Source organism: Elgaria multicarinata, chromosome 3 (assembly GCF_023053635.1).
Source record: "Elgaria multicarinata webbii isolate HBS135686 ecotype San Diego chromosome 3, rElgMul1.1.pri, whole genome shotgun sequence".
Classification (NCBI taxonomy): Eukaryota; Metazoa; Chordata; class Lepidosauria; order Squamata; family Anguidae; genus Elgaria; species Elgaria multicarinata.
In genome coordinates, this window is record NC_086173.1 from 37217431 (window position 1) to 37238011 (window position 20581).

The following is a 20581-nucleotide window of genomic DNA, read 5'->3' on the forward strand; positions in this document are numbered from 1 at the left end:
CATCATCTGCCTATTTTGGCCTAAGGAATACAGTCACACCAAGGGGGGATCCAGGGTTTGAGGAATGCAGCACCAGCACTGTTTGATTAGCAGGGATGCTGACATCATCTGCCATCCAGGCTCCCTTGTTGCTTCTGAGATTAGCTGTAATTCTCACAGTAGCTAGGGGGAAGCAATATATTGTTCTCTCTTACCATGCCAAGTATTGGGGTGGCTTAGTCCTGCATGGGCAGTTAAGAGCCTTTACAAAAGACCTGCAGCTAGGAAAACTCCTAGACTGGTTTACTAGCATGGATCAACACAACTGCCTGGATGTTTGGACTCTCCTTGGGGGCGTGGCTATGGGGACTGTCATGATGAGTGCCTCCCCTTCAACAATGACCTCTTCCCCACTGGGAGCGATGCTGGGGGCTGCATGCCAAAGTGGTTGGAGGAATGGCCACGCCCACTCTCCCTCCCACTCACATGTACACACACTCCATTCACACCAACACACACACCACGGATATACACACATGCATTCATACACTCATGGTGTTCATGAAACAGACAGAACAGCTCCCTCTTTGACATGGTGCAGGCCTCTGTGGGCCAGGTGGGGAGGCCTTGGGGGCCTAATCCAGCCCATGGGTCCTGAGTTCCCCACCCTGGCCATAGGGGATCAGCAGCAACCCAGAGTTCTTGACACAATGGGCCCCTTCCTTAGCATCAATACCAGAGCTGGATGGGAGCAGCATGGAGGAGGAGAAATGATGCTGACAATTGCACAGCAGCAGTTGCTGCCACTAGCTGCAGCAGTGATGTCAGTCATGCAGCAGCACCTCCCTGGGTGATGTCTGCTGATGGGAGCTGTATCCAATTCCGGGATAGGGTGGGAGATACAAGGATCCAACACTCACCGGGATCTGGATTGTGTTGCAAGGGTCTGGATGTCATGTGAGATCATGTGGCCCAGCCTTGTCCTGCTAGCCTGCAAGTGGAGGGTGGGCAGGAGCAGAGAACCAGCCCCCTTCCCCCGGAAGCCAGTCCCACTGCCCCACTTTGGGTCCCTGGATGGAGGCCAGCCCCTCGCATTCCCTTCCCAGCTTTCGAGGCCCAAAACTCCCCACTCCTTCTGCATCCCCCTCAAAGACTGCTCTGTTTGACTCCATGTGCCTCTGTGGCTCCTTGCCACAGACACACTGACCTAACTGGTTTTGTCTATCCTTAGCATGTGGGGAGGGCTTTGCCCCTCCACTTCTGCCACTGGCTGTCCCTTCCCTGAATCTCATGGCATGTGCGGGGGATTGTGGGGGGGGGGGCTGCAGGAAGGAGGCTTACTTTCCCCCATGCTTAGCTGTAGCAGAAGCCATGTGCAGCACTTTGCTGCTGCCACCTCCTGGTGTAGATTAGCTTGCAGGCAAGATGACACCTTTCCTTCTCTCTGCTGGGGAACAAAGGCTGGGGAAGAGGCAGCTTCTTACAAGCAGGGCTCAAGTGGGAAGTATGTGGTGCTTACTGGATGAAGGAAGTGCCCTGACTGTCATCTCCTCACTAGGAGAATGGTGTGTGTGTGTGGCCCTGGCCAGCTGGTTTGTTTGCCTTCGGCTAGCCCTGCCCAGATCTCATGGTGGTATTCCATTTTATCCTCACAACAACCCTGTGAGGTAGAATCATAGTATAGCAGAGTCGGAAGGGGCCTACAAGGCCATCGAGTCCAACCCCCTGCTCAATGCAGGAATCCACCCTAAAGCATCCCTGACAGATGGTTGTCCAGCTGCCTCTTGAATGCCTCTAGTGTAGGAGAGCCTACAACCTCCCTAGGTAACTGATTCCACCGTCGTACTGCTCTATCAGTCAGGAAGTTTTTCCTGATGTCCAGCCGGAATCTGGCTTCCTTTAACTTGAGCCCGTTATTCCGTGTCCTGCACTCTGGGAGGATCGAGAAGAGATCCTGGCCCTCCTCTGTGTGACAACCTTTTAAGTATTTGAAGACTGCTATCATGTCTCCCCTCAATCTTCTCTTCTCCAGGCTAAACATGCCCAGTTCTTTCAGTCTCTCTTCATAGGACTTTGTTTCTAGACCCCTGATCATCCTGGTTGCCCTCCTCTGAACACGCTCCAGCTTGTCTGCATCCTTCTTGAATTGTGGAGCCCAGAACTGTACACAATACTCTGGATGAGGCCTAACCAGGGCCGAATAGAGAGGAACCAGTACCTCACGTGATTTGGAAGCTATACTTCTATTAATGCAGCCCAAAATAGCATTTGCCTTTCTTGCAGCCATATCGCACTGTTGGCTCATATTCAGCTTGCGATCTACAACAATTCCAAGATCTTTCTCGTTTGTAGTATTGCTGAGCCAAGTATCCCCCATCTTGTAACTGTGCATTTGGTTTCTATTCCCTAAATGTAGAACTTGGCATTTATCCCTATTAAATTTCATTCTGTTGTTTTCAGCCCAGCACTCCAGCCTATCAAGATCACTTTGAAGTTTGTTTCTGTCTTCCAGGGTATTAGCTATCCCACCCAATTTTGTGACATCTGCAAATTTGATCAGCTGAGGTTGGGCTGAGAGTTTGTGACTGGCCCAAAGTCACCCAGTGGGTTTCCATGGCCGAGCAGGGACTAGAACCCAGATCTCCCAATTCCCAGTCCAACACCTTAGCCACTACACTACACTGGCTCATGGTATGGCTAAGGCTGGGCCGCAAAGGACAGAGAATGCCTGCCAGCCCTGATGCTCCTCCTCTATTCCACAGTTTGCTATCTTGGACCAAGCAAGGGTGCATCGCATCCAGCCCACTGATGATCTAGGCGGTTACTGCATCAAGTTGAGGGACCTCCTCTGGGGTAGCCTAGGCTGGCAGACAGGGGTCCAGTGAAACCTTGCAGCCAATGAGGCTACTTGGCAGGGCTGCAGCATGAGGGCATCCTACAGGCTGGACCTGATCCTGCAGCATCAGATAGCTGCCTGTCCTGACCACACTTGGAGTGGAAAGCTCATTTATTTCATTTTTTATTTATTTTAAATATTGCTTGGCTGCCTTTTATGGCAGAAGCCCTACCAAGGTGGCATTCAGCAAAGACAAAACTGGTATGACATTAAAAATGAAATAAAACAATAAGAAACGATAAAAACAGCAGTAAAAACAATAAAGCTTATCGCCCTGAGTGATGCAAACACCAAAAAAACACTAAGTTATATATATGTATTTGGGAGTAAATCCTATCAAACTCAGTAGGGCCTACTTCTGAGTAGACATGTTTGTGCTGTATGTTTCTCCTGCGTTCCAGACAAAGGAGGGAGTACATATTTTAAATAAATAATGAAAATGAAGTAAGGAGCTGGGTGAAATTTGAGATGGGAAAGGTGAGAAGATTGAGCATGCCCTGAGAGGACAATATCACATTTGCAGTAGAAAATGCCCAAAGAAGGAATATTTATCATAAACCAACAGGCCTCATATAAAAATGAAGAAGAAAGCACTTCATAAAGAGGAAAAATTGTTTTAACACAAAATGCTTTATGTTAAAATATTGTCCAGTAATGCCACATTTCTGTAGCAAGGGAAGTCAGGTAACTATACAACTGGGAAGGAGGAAAGTTGCTGGAAGAAAAGAAAAGAAAATCCCAGTTTGCCATAGCAGAAGACTGTAGATTACTTGCTAAACTTTCATGGGTATTGAAACTCTTCTGAGGATTTATATTGGGGTTTAATGGGGAAGTCACCGGGAGGTGACTGTATTTCACATTGTCATTATCACATGTTCCATAACCCATCAGCAAAGTGGATGCTGCATGTATGTGATTCAAAAATGCCAAATACAACCAAAGACAGAAAGATAAATTAATCCACAGTGTATTTATTGCTAATCTGCTTCTATTATTTTACATGTTTGCAAGAACTGGCCTTCAGAGAATTATAGATGAACTACTGCACAGAAGAAAAATGCAAGATAGTATGGCAACCAAAGCTGAGCTGATGATGGAGGTTCTGTTCAGAACCATTTATTTATTTATTTATTTATTTATTTATCTGGACTGCACCCATCAATAAGATCCTTTTAGTAAGAGTTTAGACACATTAGTGGATGGGACGGGCTTGTTTTACTCTGTACAGCACCATGTACATTGATGGCGCTATATAAATAATAATAACAATAATAATAATAATAATCCACAGCAGGCCATGTTATCAGAATCTGAAAACCATAAGTGTGTCATTAATGTTACAAGTGTTACAATTGTATAAACAAAAAACCAAAGGCAACCAAATTGGCCATAACAAAATATCCAAAATCCATATAGAATAAAGGCATGACACTGTAATTTCTTTGTTAGGCCAATTCAAAGAACACAAAAAAATGTGAAAGCTTTTCAAGATCTCCAGAAAGCAGCCACTGTTACATAAAAACATTAAAATAAATCAGGAAATCCAGTTATTAAGCACTTACAATGTGAAGAAACTTCATATCAGACAGCACCATGTACATTGATGGTGCTATATAAATAAATAATAATAATAATAATAAGATGGTGGTGATGATGAGAATGAGGGAAGTATGAGTTACATTCTTTTTTCTTTGTGGGGGGAGAAACCCAACTTACTAAAGCCTTTAGCAGCCTTAAAATTATATTCAGATGGGAAAATTAAATCTGGACAGCTATTTATTTGCAGCCTGGTATTGGGAAGTGGAAAAGTTTGGCATAATTTTAGTGTCACACAACAAAGCTTTGCTATGCATCCTATGATTTATGTTTTACAACTTCTAATTATGTTTTATTGTCAATTGCAATAGTATAGGAAAGTGCTACATTTCATTTCAAAAGGGAATACAACCTATTCAATTATGATTGATTAATTAATTAATTATGTTAAAGGGAATTCAACCTATTCAATTATGATTAATTAATTATGTTAAGGGGACAAGTCCTCTCTGGATTCACATACAGGAGAAGAGAAAGAAATGCTATTCATTTCAATTTTTAGTAAGCTAGTAATACAAGCAGTTGTAAAAAAGTTTCTAGGATATCTAAGACTGCACTCCTATGCACACTTATATGAGAGTAAGACCTATTGAATTCAGTGGAAGTTGCTTACCAGTAAACATGCATAACCTCATGTTCTTAATAGATAGCTCTAAAAGGTTGGAAAATAAAATGTTATTTGCAATTTGAATTAGGCACTGTGTTTGTTTGCATACACAGAAACTGTAATAGTGCGTCTGCTAAAGATACCATCTTTGTGACCTACAGTTGCAGTAGGTACAACTCAACATCTCTAGCAATTATCTCAGGAGAAGGAAAGACAACATAATGGGGGGCGGGGGGGGGGAAGTATGCCCATCAAGGCTCCAGAGAAGCAAAATGCAATGGGAAACACATTGGGAGTATTTAGAACTCTGCTTCCTCATAAAAAGAACTAAAAGTTAATAGGTTGAGATTATTTGTATAGTATATTGACAGATTGAGATTATTTATTTAGCCAATTTAAATCTAAATTAATCTTCCTTTGCCACAGTGAATATACAGACCACACATGAAGCTGTTCATTGTTTGTCATTCTATTCATAGGAATATGTTGCAGCTCTAGAAGCAATCATCATCCAACTCCAAAGTGTTCCTGTTCCCTCACTTTGAGGAACAGATTTTTGGTGGTGGTGGTGGTTATTATTATTATTATTATGATTATTATTATCTTTCACTCATATCAAACCACACTGAGAGCCAATCTACCCATAATACAGAGTAAGTCGATAGAATTCTGGACTGTACTACTTCAGTCTGCAGTTGAGGATGGATCATTTAAAAAAATAATAACCTGTATATTTTTATACAGCAAGCACATTAGAGATAGTATTGCCCTTCCTAGGTGTTAATTTACTATATCAGGTAGCTTTCTACAGTGCCACGGGAGGGATAGGGTAGGAGGAAGAATGATAAAACAGGACATCCCACCTACTATCCAAAGTGGTAGAGGCAGGAATTCTACCTCTGTCTCGCATTTCAATTCAGTGCAATGTATAGAACTAGCCTCTAATTTATACTGCTCTAACTGAGCTTTCCTACACTAAGCAAGAGATAACACTTTGAAAACGGTTTGAAAACTGTCTATGGAGTGTGTCCTGGGCCCGAACAGTTGTCAAAATTGTTATAAACCGTTATACAGCAGTCGTGTAGATCCTGCTTAGGTACTCTGAAAAAAATGGGGGGGATCACATTTGTGTCCACCATATCGTCAATAACATGCGATTATGCCACTATTCCCTTGACATCTGATTAAGCTAAGAAAGGCTGGAGAGGAGAAAGGCAGCCCCTCCAACCCCAAGCACAGCTGTCGTCCTGCCTTAGGCCACAGTTTTGGTGTTACACGTCAAGGAGATCAAGCCCTGCACTTCCTTCCCTCTTGGGGTTTTTCCTATCTAAAGGGGAAGTAACAGCTCCAACAGGCAGCATGTATGCAATAAGCATAGGAGAAATTTGGGAGAAGGGCGCAAACAGCAGGAAAAGAACGAGGGATCGCCGCCCCTCCCTTTCTGCCTGCTGTTTGCATAATACGCACGGCGAAATGGGGTCAGCGTTTCCTCCCGGGGCTGCCATGTCCAGTGGAGACTGAACACAGGCAAACTAGAATGCATAATCCTATTGCAGCTGGCTTTGAGGACATCCCCCCGCCCCGCCCCCCCGCCGTGATGGAAGGGAGATTTGGCCCAAACCCACATTCTTTTAAGAGTTGAGAATCCTGTTAAAGACAAGCACGCACAGAAGGGCCGGGCACGTGGGAAGCAGGAATCGGGAGAGAAAAGAAGATTAAAGGAGATCTCGGTTAAATACTGTGCTCAGTCCTAGTGGTTAAGGGAGACGTTTCAGGGAAGCAGAACAGAAAGGCGTCCGGTTTGTACGTGATCGAGAGCACAGGGGGGAGGGGGGCGGAGATGCCACGTGGGTGCTGGCGAGGCCGAATCTATTCCGCTGCGCATACAGACCGGCGAAAAGTGGTGCCTGTCTGCAAAATGAGCACGTGCAGGGCGGAAGATGGCGTTCCAGAGGCGCTGTTGCTTTCTTCCCAGCCTCCCTCCCTCCCTGCCTCGCCCACCCCACTCCACCCCACCCCACGCTTTACACGAATGTAAATCCGCCTTAATGCTATTGAAGTCAAAGGGAGCCAAGTCCCCGACCCTTCACTTTGTTCTGTTCCACGTCCCCCCACTCCTCCCGCCGCCTTATACGGATGGGTCAATCGAGGAGTCTCTGCTTGGTAGGCGCGCGGATTTCTCCGCATCCTTCCTCCTCCTTGTTCTGTCCATGGACGAGAACGTGACGTTAAATACTAAGTCTGAGTCTCCGTGCCTTGCAGACTGCAGCTCCAGAGAGACTATTCGCGTCACTGCTGCTGCCGCAGTTTTCCTCTGCAGGATGGCGCTGCAGTCACATCGCCTGGCCTCGCTCCGCCCCGGCTCTGTAGCTCTTTCTATTATTCATGGCATCCGGGACATTCGTCGCGCCTGCTCTGGATTTGTCTCCACGTCCTCCTCTTTTGGAGCCCTTTTACTTCTTTCCCATATGATATGACTATGCAATTGCGGGTGGTGGCATTTTTACATCCTATATTTCCAATCTCCAGGAGAAAGGCTAAGGCTGAGTCTTTCTGTGTCTTGTTTGTTTAGATGAGGTTTATATTGGCCTATGACGCTTCTATAACTTCTTCCAAATGCAACTGTGTAGCCTTTCTCTCTTCCCTCGATTGTACACTTGTCTTACCAATCCCTCCGCAAATTCAGAGACATAGGAGAAGAAACGTAAAGCTGGCTCTCAGCTAGAAAGCAAAGCATGCCAGTTATTTGAACATCAAATAGGCAGAAGCCTTTGCAGCTGTTGGCCATTTGTCTTCCTCACCCACCCAATTCCAGCAGGACTCGGAGCATTCCTAAGTCTGTCCTCCAACCTCTTGTAATACCACGAACAATCTATTTCGTATCATGTAATTAAATGCTATTTAAAACAACGCAGTGACAGGGCAAAATGTATTTGCCCTGATTTTCAACGTGGTTTGAATGATGATGATGTGATGATGATGATGATGATGATGAAAAGGTTGTGTTATGAATGTATGCATTTCTACACTCTGTGTGTGCCGACAAAACTGCACTAGAGATCTGCTTTTGTCTTCGAGGCAGGCGTTCTAGACAAAGTATCCGAATGCGCCATTATCTCTTACGGGGGATAATATGATCTGAAGAATTGCGACAGGGGCGCCCTTCTTGTGATGTATGTCCCTGCATTTCCTCCTGCAGAAATGATCCCTTCACCCCCTCGAAAGCAAAGGTTGCATCCTTCTGATTTGGACAATACAATCGCTTCTTTGAAGGAACAGCTTTCTGTCTCCCTAGAAAAAAGATAACTGTTTTTATAATTATATATTAAACTGTTTAATATTAAACACATGTCGATACGTTTTTTAGTATGTTACTCTGTGTGATGCAAGGAATTCAGATGGCTGATACATAAAAGCCCTTTCCACCTAAGAAGGATTTGTCCTGCTGATTCTTCGTTAGAGAGGAAGAGGTGATTCCACCCCCCCGTGTCACATTTCATCCCTCCCACCAAAAATCCTTGTCTCTCGTAGCAAAAAGGGGGTCATTGTTCTCAGCCAATCACTGATTGTGAGCTCACAGATAGACGTACCAGCCTGCCCAATAACAACCGCGCAGTAAGTTCATTATCCTAAATTCATGTACGGACAGCTTCCCCACCCTGCCTTGAGAAGGAGATGTGATATAAAAAGAGCGGGGCGGCCCTCTCCTTTCCCATTCTGTTACTTACATCGACTCTTAGCTTGTCGGGAGAAGTAACATCAAAGGTTTCCTAATTTCCCCCCTTTCCTTCTCCTGTTTCCTGCAATCCTTTTCGCCAGCATCATGGTGAGTGAGACAAGGTGAAGGAGAAAAAAGTGTGTGTGGAGGGGTGGGTAGTAGTGCAAAAGTAGCTCAAAGGGGGCGATGCTTTTGTGGCTAGAACTGTGTGTGGCGGATGGAACGTGCTGTGTGCGTGTTGGGGTGGGGGAAGAGAACGTGGAGGTTGAATAGGATTCTTCTACCAGGGCTAGAAGAGCAAGCATGGAGATGATTGGCTCTAAGACCGAGAGAGGACGGATTATTATTATTATTGTTATTGGGGGTGGAAAGCTCTTGGCTAGAGAGAATTGGTAATTTTAAGAGGGGGAGGTAACTTTAGAATTGTAGCTCTCAAGGATAATTAGAAAGAAGATACAGAAAACAAAGACAGCCTTGCTGGTCCATGAGAAAATCAATCCAAGGTACCACCTAGCCTGCTGAAGCGTTCTGGAGAACACGAAAGCTTGCACACTTTTGTGGAATTTTGGTTGGTCCTAATCAAAGTATTGTCCAATTGTGGATCTTAGAAAAAAAGATGTGATGTTACAGAAGGAGAGGCGAGTTGGAGTCCTTAGAGGGAAGACTGGAAGGGGCCTTTTTAAAGGGGCACAAAGGAAGACGTGTCGATAGGAGAAGAAAGGGAGGTTTGCATTTAAAGTTCACTCGAGGTAGTTTGAAATTGGACCGCGGGAACCGGGTCAGCCCAGTTTTCAGGGGAGGTAACGGGAGGCGGGGGAGAGAACGTCAGTGGCACTAGAGAGCAGTGGGTGGGGCGGGAATTTAGGGAGAAGGTTCTAGAAGGTGGGGTTTCAAAGGCAGGCTTGGAAGAGGGAGACAGGACTGAAGTACGAACAGGCGCGCTTTGCTTATTAGGTGCTCTACCTGTCTCTTAAAGAGCCTGTTCTGCTCTCTTTTCCCTACCCCATTCTGTTATTACAACAACCTTGTGAGGTGGGTTAGGCTGAGAGGTGGTGTCTGGGCCAAGGTCACTCAGTGCGTTTCATGGGCGAACCCTGTTCTCCCCAGCCCATGTCCAGGACCCAAACACTCCTCCTCCCTGAATTATGATAGGGTTGTAACCATATTGGGAAGGGGGTGAGATGGGAAGGTGTAGATAATCAGGGTGGGAGCACAGTAAGGACCACCGCCACCCATCCCTTCATGGAGGAGGGGAAAAGATGCAGGGAGTTCCTCGTGGCTCCTCCTCCGCGCCGCCCATTACACTTTCCCGCGCTGGAGCTGATGGCGGGAATGGGGCTCCAGCCGGCGCGCACAGCGGGTTCTACGTACTTCCGCTGCAGCAGCAGCAGCAGCAGCAGAAGAGGCAGGGTGGGTCAGTGGGCTGTAGGTGTTCAGTTCTTTCTGCTCACAGGGAGGATAGAGTATCTGTATATTCCCCCTCACCACACACACACTATGCTACGCGCCATTGTTGCTATGTTCTGGCCCAAAGGATACTCCTGGGCTAAACGTTTTTCTTCATTGCTTGCTTTTCTGTTCCCCACCCCCACCCCATCATCTACAGAACCTCTTGAAAACATCGCAAGGCGCTGCCCATTGGGACTCATGGTAGTTCTGACCTTTACAAAAACCCACTCTTGCTATGTTTTACATGTGGGCTTTTAGCATGATTTTGGAACTTAATGTACAAAACAAAGCAAGAGCTGGTTATCAGCTGCTTTGAGCAGTGCAGGCAAGCTGGAAAGGAAGCACTTAAAAAAAAAAAAAGCAGTACACAACTAAGGGGATGAAATGCAGCTTTTTCTCAGGATTGGTACAGCTCCACTGGACAAAGTGTGTTCATCCAGCTCTGCAAAATGCTACTGATGGACCCTGCCAAACGATGAGAACCTGGTTAAAGCAGATGGCTAAAACAAGGGACTATTACAAGCCTTGTGGTTGCTGTGGAAGGAGCTTAATAATGGTTAAATGTGGGGCTCTTCCAGTGTGCTCAGAAACTGCTTAGTTAGGTCAACTAATATCTAAAAGGCTCAGTAGCTTGTGACATCCTAGTGCCATCTGTTGAGGAGGAAATTCTTACAGAGGACTGAAAGGAATGTGTGGAAGCAGGTGGCAGTCCGCAGGAGGGGTGAGGGCTGTGCGTGATGAACACAAGTGGATTGTGTGAGAGGTGGGGGGTGCGCAGGAGGGAAGGCATTTGAAAGGAATCTAGATCTAGGCCTCAGATAATCCTAGCAACAGGCTGCAAGCAGATGTCCCGCAGAGAGTAAACTGATGCTGGTAAGGAGCCACCATTTGCCTGGCCGCCTTTCTCCACTTCGCAGGCATGGGTGAGAGGCTGACTGCATCCCCTTTGCCTTCGGAGTCAGCTGATGATTTGCAAGTGGTGTGACTGCTGTTAAGCCATTCAGGATGTTGGCTGCAGAGAGCACACTTGCTGCTTTGTACTGAATAGCTTATTCATGCTGTTTTTATAGACCACAGAATTCCCCTCTGTGACAAAGTCTTCTTTAGTGCTGGAACTTCATCAGGCCTGCAAGTGAAAGCTAATATTAAAAGTGTTCTCTTTCATCCAATCGAGGGCTGCAAACTGATCTAGAACTGTGCCTCGCTAGCAATCTGCTGGAGCATCATGTCTTGTCTTATTACTTGCAATTCGTAATTCTGTTTTCAGGCTCAGTTTATTTTTGGCCCAGTACATTGAGCGTAGGGCTTTCTTCATATAAGTTTGCGGGAGCATGTAACATTTAACACAAAGATTGGATCCGTAAGAGCTGTAGCAAAATCCAAGCATGCGCGCACACACACGCGACAGCTTCGCAATACATATGGTTCCCAAAGCACTTTAAGGAAACACTTTTATCAAGGGAAATGTCCCAAACTTTTAAAAAAATTAAACGTCTTTTCTGCTAGAGCCCACCTAAGTTTTATCTCATTTTGCTTGATAAAAAATAATCCTCCAAATGTGTTTGAACCCATATATGTTGTGCAGGTGTCATTCTCCCCCACCCACCCTGTTCAGGGGAGGTCATCACAACATTCGCTATTTCTATTAGGGACTAGCTAGTAGATGAGAACTACAGAGACAAACACTGCCAGTCAGTGTGCTCCCTCAGATGTTAATTGCACTAGAATATGCCACATAACCCATGCTCATCAAGTTCACACAGCATGACAACCCCTCAGTTGGATATGCAAAGTGGTGCCTATGGTTCATCGTGGGTTACATAACCTACCAGAAACAGCGCTGTGTCGTGAGAATCAGGTCACTGTGAGTGTCTGCACTCTTGCATTTTTAACCCAGTTAAATCATAGCACCATCATGAGTATAGCAGTAAGATTGAGATTCTTCCGCAGCTTTGATGCTGAACATATTTACTTGGGAATAAGCACCATTTTGTTTTAGAAAAAGGATGTATTTTAAAAGTTTTTAAAAATAAAACAAGCAGCTAAGCATTCACATGCCTGCTCACCCACTAACTATTTTAAAAAAGGAAGAAAACATGAATGTGGACAAGAGTTGATGCTGTTCCTATTTGCCACGGCTTCCATCTGCCACTCTTTGGGGGTCCCGGAGTCTTCGGTTCCCAAGGTCCAACCCTAACTGCTCCACATCTACGGAGTGTCATTGACTTTCCATTAGTTTCAATAGGCCCTTTGTTTATTCGTTCAGTCATTTCCGACTCTTCGTGACTTCATGGACCAGCCCACGCCAGAGCTTTCTGTCGGCTGTCGCCATCCCTAGCTCCCTCAAGGTCAAGTCTGTCACCTCCAGAATATCATCCATCCATCTTGCCCTTGGTCGGCCCCTCTTCCTTTTGCCTTCCACTTTCCCTAGCATCAGCCTCTTCTCCAGGGTATCCTGTCTTCTCATTATGTGGCCAAAGTACTTCAGTTTCAATAAGCCCTAGTACAGCCTTTCTCAACCTGGGGCGCTCCAGATGTGTTGGACTACAACTCCCAGAATGCCCCAGCCAGCTCTGCTGGCTGGGGCATTCTGGGAGATGCAGTCCAACACATCTGGAGCGCCCCAGGTTGAGAACCACTGCCCTAGTAGGACAGAATCTTAGCCTTGCCAACAGGAGGGAAGTGGCATAATAATTCCTATATGGATACATAGGGCGGGAAGGGAATGGTAACTGCCCACAACTTTGTTTCCGTGTCAATTAATTTAAATACATCGTAGCACACACCATTTATTCCCAAAGAAGACATAGGTAAACAAGATCCCTGCTGGATTAAACCAAAGGTCTCTTTCTCCTAACGTTCCATTTCCCTCAATGGCCAGCCAGATAATTCTGGAAAGCCCACAAACATCATGATGGAAATAGCCTCTCTCATTGTCTCCAGCAACTGATACTCAGTAGCATGCTGTCAGGAGTTTCCTTGTGGGTATCAAGACTAGCAGGCATTGATAGATTTCTCCATGAATTTATCTAATTGTTTAAAGGCATCTAACGAAGACTTAGGGGCTTCTGTGAAGGACAAAGTAGCAAGAGGGAGTAAATGAATAGTTGGCTAATTCACTATTTAGCCCTGAAACAACCTGCAGATTCTTTTCTTCCTGATGCATTTTGTTAATAACAGCCACAGAACTACTTGTAGTTTGGCCTTAGCAATACAAAGCCATTGCATTTGTTTCTTAATTGTTTCTCTATTTGGTGCAGCGTGAGTGTATCTCCATCCACGTTGGCCAAGCCGGTGTCCAGATTGGCAATGCCTGCTGGGAGCTGTACTGCCTTGAGCACGGTATCCAGCCCGATGGGCAGATGCCCAGTGACAAGACCATCGGCGGAGGAGACGACTCCTTCAACACATTCTTCAGTGAAACAGGAGCTGGCAAGCATGTCCCCAGGGCGGTCTTTGTAGATCTGGAGCCAACAGTAATTGGTGAGCAAAGAACCCACTTCAACTAGCTTTTTAGCTTATGTAATATGTATGTATACATGAAGGACACAGAAGTCTTAATACTTGGAATCTCTTTTCTACATAGATGAAGTGCGCACAGGAACCTACCGCCAGCTCTTCCACCCTGAGCAACTCATCACTGGCAAGGAAGATGCCGCCAACAACTACGCCAGGGGCCACTACACCATTGGGAAAGAGATCATTGACTTGGTCCTCGACAGGATCAGGAAGCTGGTAAATAATTTTCAGCTGGGTTTGATTGAAGATTTGGGGTGACTTTGGTAGGAGAAAGTATTTGAGGGCACTAACACAGTGAGTTTTCTCAAAATTAACCAAACTCCACTGGTAAATTGCTATAAATTGGCTTCAGGGCTTTCCTTTTAACTGAGGATTTGTCTTAAACATTGGCTACCATGCAGCAAATGGTTAAAACAGCCTCCCCATGAAGACTTATCCTAGATAGTTCTGCATAATGTGGAGATGCTCCTCAACAGTTGTCCTCAGAAATATGGGGGCTGGCATGGACAGGGACACAGTGATCCAGTTCGCACAATCAAAATAAGCCACTGTGGCTTTTTAATTACATTGTGTGCAGGTTGCAATTTCCATAATCTTCCAGGCATGGTGTGTGTCATCTGAACCCAGGTGGCATGGCTTGTTAGAGGGGGAAACAACCCTCCAATAACCCATGGGTTGTGATTTAAACATGCCATGGTGGCTTATTTTGATCATATAAACCAGGTCAGAGTGATTACCAGCACTATAATGTTGCACCCAAACTGGAAGCAAGTCATTGCACAGAGGCTATTTCAACAGGTCTGTGTGATGCATAGATTAAAATTGGGCCTCAAACAGGCAGGACAGAGCAAAGCCTAGTGCTTAAAATGGCTGAAAGGGAGAGTAATGTGTGGGGAGTAGTGGAGGAACTGAGACTGCATAAAATTTAACAGTGCTAATAAAAATGTGCAACTGGGACCTCCAACAAATGCTGCACTGTCTCCAGCATGCCCCACACAACCCCTCTTCTTGCTCCTAATTCTTCGCATCCTGTTGAATCCTCCATTTTCTTACTCTCTCCTTTCCTTCTGTGGGCTGTCAGTTCTGCCACTTTCCTTCTCTCTGCCCCTGCTCTCATTCTTTCATGCCCTGCCCCCTCACTCCCCTTCTGTCCCTCCTCCATGTCTCACTCACTTCCCTGCTTCCACTGCCCACTTCCTAATCCTCCCTGCATACACCCACAGTCAAGAGCCAGAACCTTGGCTCTGAAAGCCTGTTGTGTGCTCTATTCAGAAGACAAGAAACCATGTTAGTGGGGCAAGTCATACATGTGCTGTTCTCTAACATTTGGGGAATATTTTTGCACCCTTTTGTGGGTGGTGGGTGGGTTCAAGCTCTTATTTTACATGCATACCTCAAGGTCTCCCCACTATGCTGGAACCTCCCTCTTGTATGTGCATAGCCTTATTTTGCTTTAAAAAGCAATTGGCACAGGGCCACTGAGTTCAGCATCAGAAGAGCTGATGTGGTGCTACCTTACTGTGTTTACATAAGAAAACCTTCAGAATTTGCCAGGATCCTTTTGGGCCCCGGGCTTCACAAAGGATAATTGCATGAGAAACAATGGCCATTTCTACACCTGCCTTTTTTCCAGGGATCATCCCGGGATCATCCCTGTGCATGCAAATGACACAAAGGGGATCCTGGGATCAGGCAGGGATGATCCCTCCATTTTCCTGGGATAATCCTTAGGTGTAGATAGGGCCAATGTCAACATCCCTGTTCTGATACTTGACCAGATTTGTTCTGATGTTCATAACCTGTCATTGGTGAAGCACTGGGCATTAATGCTATCACTTCTGTCACTTTCCTTCTCTCCACCTCTGCTCTCATTCTTTCATGGCCTTCCTTAATCCCCTTCTTCCCCTTCCAATGTTAGTCATAACATGTCCCCTTTCTCTGTAGGGCTAACACTCTTTGGTTTACTTTGCAGGTAACAAATGCCATGTAGAGATGAGTTAACGTATATGGGGAGGAAAGCATTTGCAGCACACTTTCAAAGCACCCAGTTCAGATGTCATTGCTGCCATTTCCCTCAGTGTTTGCATAGAATATTCAGACACAGACCCATATGTGTTACCCTCAGGGTTTGACAATCCTGCTCAACCCCTTCACGTTGGTGAGAGATCAGCCAGGCTTAATCTGAACTCCAGAGCTACAAGGGAGAGGAGATGAGCGCTGCCCCCTCCCCAGTGTTTGAAGGCTGATTTGCTTTGGATCTGCACTTGGCTAGGTGTAGGTGCAGAGCTATAACAAGCCCCCCACTTTCCGTCTCCAAATTTGAGTTGTGTAGGGGGAACGTGGGTCTGTCTGTGACCTGGTTTGCATGACATTGTGCAGCAAAGCCACAAGACTCACGGAGCCTGCGGGTGGCAATTTCTTGATTCAGTTTCCCCAAGGGGGTTGTTGTGTCATGCAAACCCACTGACATGTTGCATAACTCCCACTTGCCAGGTTTGCAGGACACAAGGAACCCCAAGTGGAGTTGGATGTGCAAAATGGCAGCTGCACACATGCCCCGCACATATTTCGGTGTGGGCTGTGGTCATACAAACTGCATCTGTGTCTGATAGGTACTCTGGATGCCTGGCAAGTGCACAGCCAAGCAAGCTTCTTTTCTCCTTCCAGCCCAGCTCTGAGTTGTTGGGCAGGTGAGGGTAGGTTGTTCTCACATTGGGCATAATCCCCCTTCCAAGCTTTGAGCTGAAAAAAGAGCAAGTTGTGTTTCAGAGGTACAGCACAAGGTCACCGACAAAACTCTGACCCTTGGGGGTGGGGTCCTAGCAATAACTACATTCTTAGTTGGCAAAAGCAGTCAAAACTTGTTGAGCTCTGGTGACCTTTACCTAATCAAGTCATGGGCTGGGCAAGCTGTATTCTCCTTCCCATCTTATGGCTGGACACAGTAGGATGCTTGTAGTGTTGAGCTCAGTAGTTTGCAATCATCAGAAGTAGCAGCAGTCCAGAGTCCTCCCCAGTTTGTTGTTTGGATGAATGGGGAGGAACAGCAGGGCAGAGAGACATCATCAACAGCTTTGACATGCAGATTCCATGTTAGCAAAAACAGAAGACAAATTCACTTGTAGACAGAGACAAATTCATTTGTAGAAGACTAATAGCTTTGTACCTGGGACCATTCACCACTCCTTTTCTGGGGCACCACATGCTCCCTTCAATCCAGCACCTTAATAAACTATGACCTCTGCGAAGTAATAGCCATCTATAGGCAAAGAAGACCCCTTTTCCCAGTTCAGGGCAGGTGTGAATGAAATAAAGGAAAAGTCAAGTAAAATCCCCAGACCAGAGTGCAAATGGCTTGAATCAGTTTTGGAAGTCTTGCCAGGAAAAATAGCAGAACCCTCCATAAACTGAAAGCTCCCAGTATGGTGGGGGTCAGCACCTATGAGTGCTGACCCCCGCCATGTTACACATGCGCGTGCGCGCACACACACACTCCTTTTTGTTCTGCTTTGATTCCACTTTTTGTTAGGGCTGTATTTGTCTTTAGAGAAATTAAAAACAAAAACTCAATGTAAATATTAACAATTTGATAAGCAGTTAGACCCCTTGCAAATGTAGCAGGAACCCTTTGGTAGCTACACACACAAATAATTATGCAGTTTTCCAATAAAACAGCCTTTATGTAAACAAGTCCTTGATTGAGATTTGAATATTTTTAGTTTTTTGTTTAAAACAGGCACAATCCTATACATGTTTAGACAGAAACGTCCTACAACTCCCAGTATGTCCCATGGGACACGTTAGGAGTTGTGGGACTTTTTTCTATCTAGACATCATAGGATTGCATTCTTAGTTTTAATCATTTTTTAAAAAATCAGTATCTTATCAATACTGGTGTTACCTGCAATGGCATAATGTGCCTGGAGACACTAAAGAAATTGGAGTCTTAGGCCCTGTTCAGAGGACACCTTAAGCCACAGCTTTAACCACGTTGAATTCACCATGGTTAAAGCTGTGATTTAAGGTGCCTTCTGAACAGGGCCTTACTTAAGCACTAGGATCTAGAGTCCTCCTTGAAAACTGAAATTTGGCCTTCTTTGGGTCCCATTCTGGCCCTCTGGGGTTCCCCAGATGCCATCCCCATTCCCCTGGCCCCATCCCCTTTTGATCAATAATTTAGTAGTTTCCCAGTTTTTGTGAAGTTTTCCCCCTTTTTGAAAAATTGAAATTCCTCTCCTAAGGCTTAGGAATTTGGCCCATGGGCAGAAAGAGTTTTACCAACCTTGTTGAAAAGACACCAGTATCCTAGGGCCATTTGTCATTTCATTGGTTAAATGCATGTCCTCTGTTAATAGTGATAAAAGATTTTCAAAAAAACATGCAAAACCTGTTCATGAGATGAGAGTTTCAGAATCTTTTTCCAGTCTGCACTAAACACCTGTCCCTCTTTTCAACAGGCCGACCAGTGCACAGGTCTCCAGGGCTTTCTGGTCTTCCACAGCTTTGGTGGTGGCACCGGTTCTGGTTTTACTTCCTTGCTGATGGAGCGCCTGTCTGTTGACTATGGCAAGAAGTCCAAGCTGGAGTTCTCCATCTACCCAGCTCCCCAAGTCTCCACCGCTGTAGTCGAGCCCTACAACTCCATCCTCACCACCCACACCACCCTGGAGCACTCCGACTGCGCTTTCATGGTAGACAATGAAGCCATCTATGACATTTGCCGCAGGAACCTGGACATCGAGCGCCCCACCTACACCAACCTCAACCGCCTGATCAGCCAGATTGTGTCCTCCATCACAGCCTCCCTACGTTTTGATGGTGCCCTGAATGTAGATCTGACAGAATTCCAGACCAACTTGGTGCCCTATCCCCGTATCCATTTCCCTCTGGCCACCTATGCCCCTGTCATCTCTGCTGAGAAAGCTTACCATGAACAGCTTTCTGTAGCAGAGATCACCAATGCTTGCTTTGAGCCAGCCAACCAGATGGTGAAATGCGACCCTCGTCACGGTAAATACATGGCCTGCTGCCTGTTGTACCGTGGTGACGTCGTTCCCAAAGATGTCAATGCTGCTATTGCCACCATCAAGACCAAGCGTAGCATCCAGTTTGTGGACTGGTGCCCCACTGGTTTCAAGGTTGGTATCAACTACCAGCCCCCCACCGTGGTCCCTGGGGGTGACCTGGCCAAAGTGCAGCGGGCCGTCTGCATGCTGAGCAACACCACCGCCATTGCTGAGGCCTGGGCTCGCCTGGACCACAAGTTTGACCTGATGTATGCCAAGCGTGCCTTTGTCCACTGGTACGTTGGGGAGGGGATGGAGGAAGGCGAGTTCTCAGAGGCCCGGGAGGACATGGCTGCTCTAGAGAAGGATTATGAAGAAGTGGGTGTGGATTCTGTTGAAGGAGAAGGGGAGGAGGAAGGAGAGGAATATTAAACCTGCTTCCCTGCATTTCTTTGCTGCATGGCGCATCTCCATGGTTTTTTTCAGCTTGACACACTTAGCTTACTTGTTAACTGGGGCAGTGTTACTATGAAGGAGTGCAGCAGCCTTTACTAGGATGTCTTGCCATTCTACTATGTGATCATGTCAATTTTCCATGTCTTTGTAAACGTATCATGTCTGTGAAATAAAAGGCTCTAAAAACTACATCCTGCGTATGTGTCACTCAAAATATTCTTTTAACATGGAGGGTCGTTCTGCAATGTCTTTGCCCAAGGCACCAAAATGCTAGTTCTTGCCAGCTACACTGATGCTGACGTTGCTTTCTGGATGTATTCAGTAGTGCCAGGAGAGAGAACCTCTTATCTAATTCTTTGAACCTGTGAAAGAGTTTACTTAAGGCACAATCCTATGCATGTTTAAACAGAAAAAAGTCCTACAACTTCCAGTATGGCTGCCTGGGGAATTCTGGGAGCTGTAGGACTTTTTTATGTCTAAAGATGCATAGGATTGCACCCTTAAAAGTTTTACTTAGTTCATTTACTGTTTTCTTTGGATTTGATGTCTGAACTCAGGCTTTTAAGCTAATGGGCCATATGTTAACATCACTTTTGGAAACCTGGTATCATTTTCAAAGGAACTATGGAAGTGCTTAGCATAACATTTCTTACTTCATCTCTACTGTAACAGCCCATAATTTACTGTAACATCCCACAATTTACCTATAACAGACTAACAGAGCTACTCCTCTCGAATTTATAAAACAAGATATAGCACTTTACATTACTTGTGCTTCTTAACATAACCCTCAAAGTTAGGCCAGAGTTTTCCCTGTAGTGCAGATTGGGATTGGGGTTGAGGCTGAGAGGTACAAGTCTAAAACTGCACACTTGCCCCTGAGTTTGTGTTTAAAGTACATGGTCCACTTGCTGGCATGTCTTGGAAGCAGTGGGACAATTCTAACTCCTGGGACAAAAGTTATTTTTGCATCACTGAATAAAAAAGAAATCTTAATTATTTGTTTATTAAAAAAGAAACCAGAATGATTTGTTCATTGATTCCTTGCTGTAGGAAGGTGAAATGAGTGTGATGGCACTTTAAAAGACTCAAGTTTATTATTCAAATTAAACTGGATTTGTAATCATCCATTGATAGAATTATAGAGGTAAACTTGGCAAGAACTTGGTGTGTATTTTTAATCTGTCCCAATGGTTTACTAAAGTGGATCATTTGCCTGAGGCTGGTAAATTCCCAAATGAAATTACAATTGGGTTTGTACAGGTACAGCCCCTAACTGAAAGCAGTACCAGTAGTATGTCCCCACATCCTCCCCTTTTCTTTGCAAGGATTTCATGGTACTAGTGACCAATTAG

At 45.5% G+C, this 20581-nt stretch overlaps 1 protein-coding gene across 2 annotated transcripts in view; it reads left to right on the top strand.

The window, feature by feature from the left end:
- LOC134394463 (tubulin alpha-1B chain) overlaps positions 1 to 19427 on the top strand; it is a 28900-nt gene extending 9473 nt beyond the window's left edge. The window contains exons 1-4 of one of the 2 annotated variants that reach the window (XM_063119943.1): positions 8747 to 8904; positions 13506 to 13728; positions 13832 to 13980; positions 18222 to 19427. In XM_063119943.1, coding sequence (XP_062976013.1) covers positions 8902 to 8904; positions 13506 to 13728; positions 13832 to 13980; positions 18222 to 19202 — 1356 coding nt within the window. In that variant the 5' untranslated portion in view covers positions 8747 to 8901 and the 3' untranslated portion in view covers positions 19203 to 19427. Of the gene's footprint in view, positions 1 to 8746; positions 8905 to 13505; positions 13729 to 13831; positions 13981 to 18221 lie in introns of those variants that run through there. The other variant, XM_063119944.1, reaches the window with a different exon arrangement.
- Positions 19428 to 20581: the final 1154 nt, after the last annotated feature.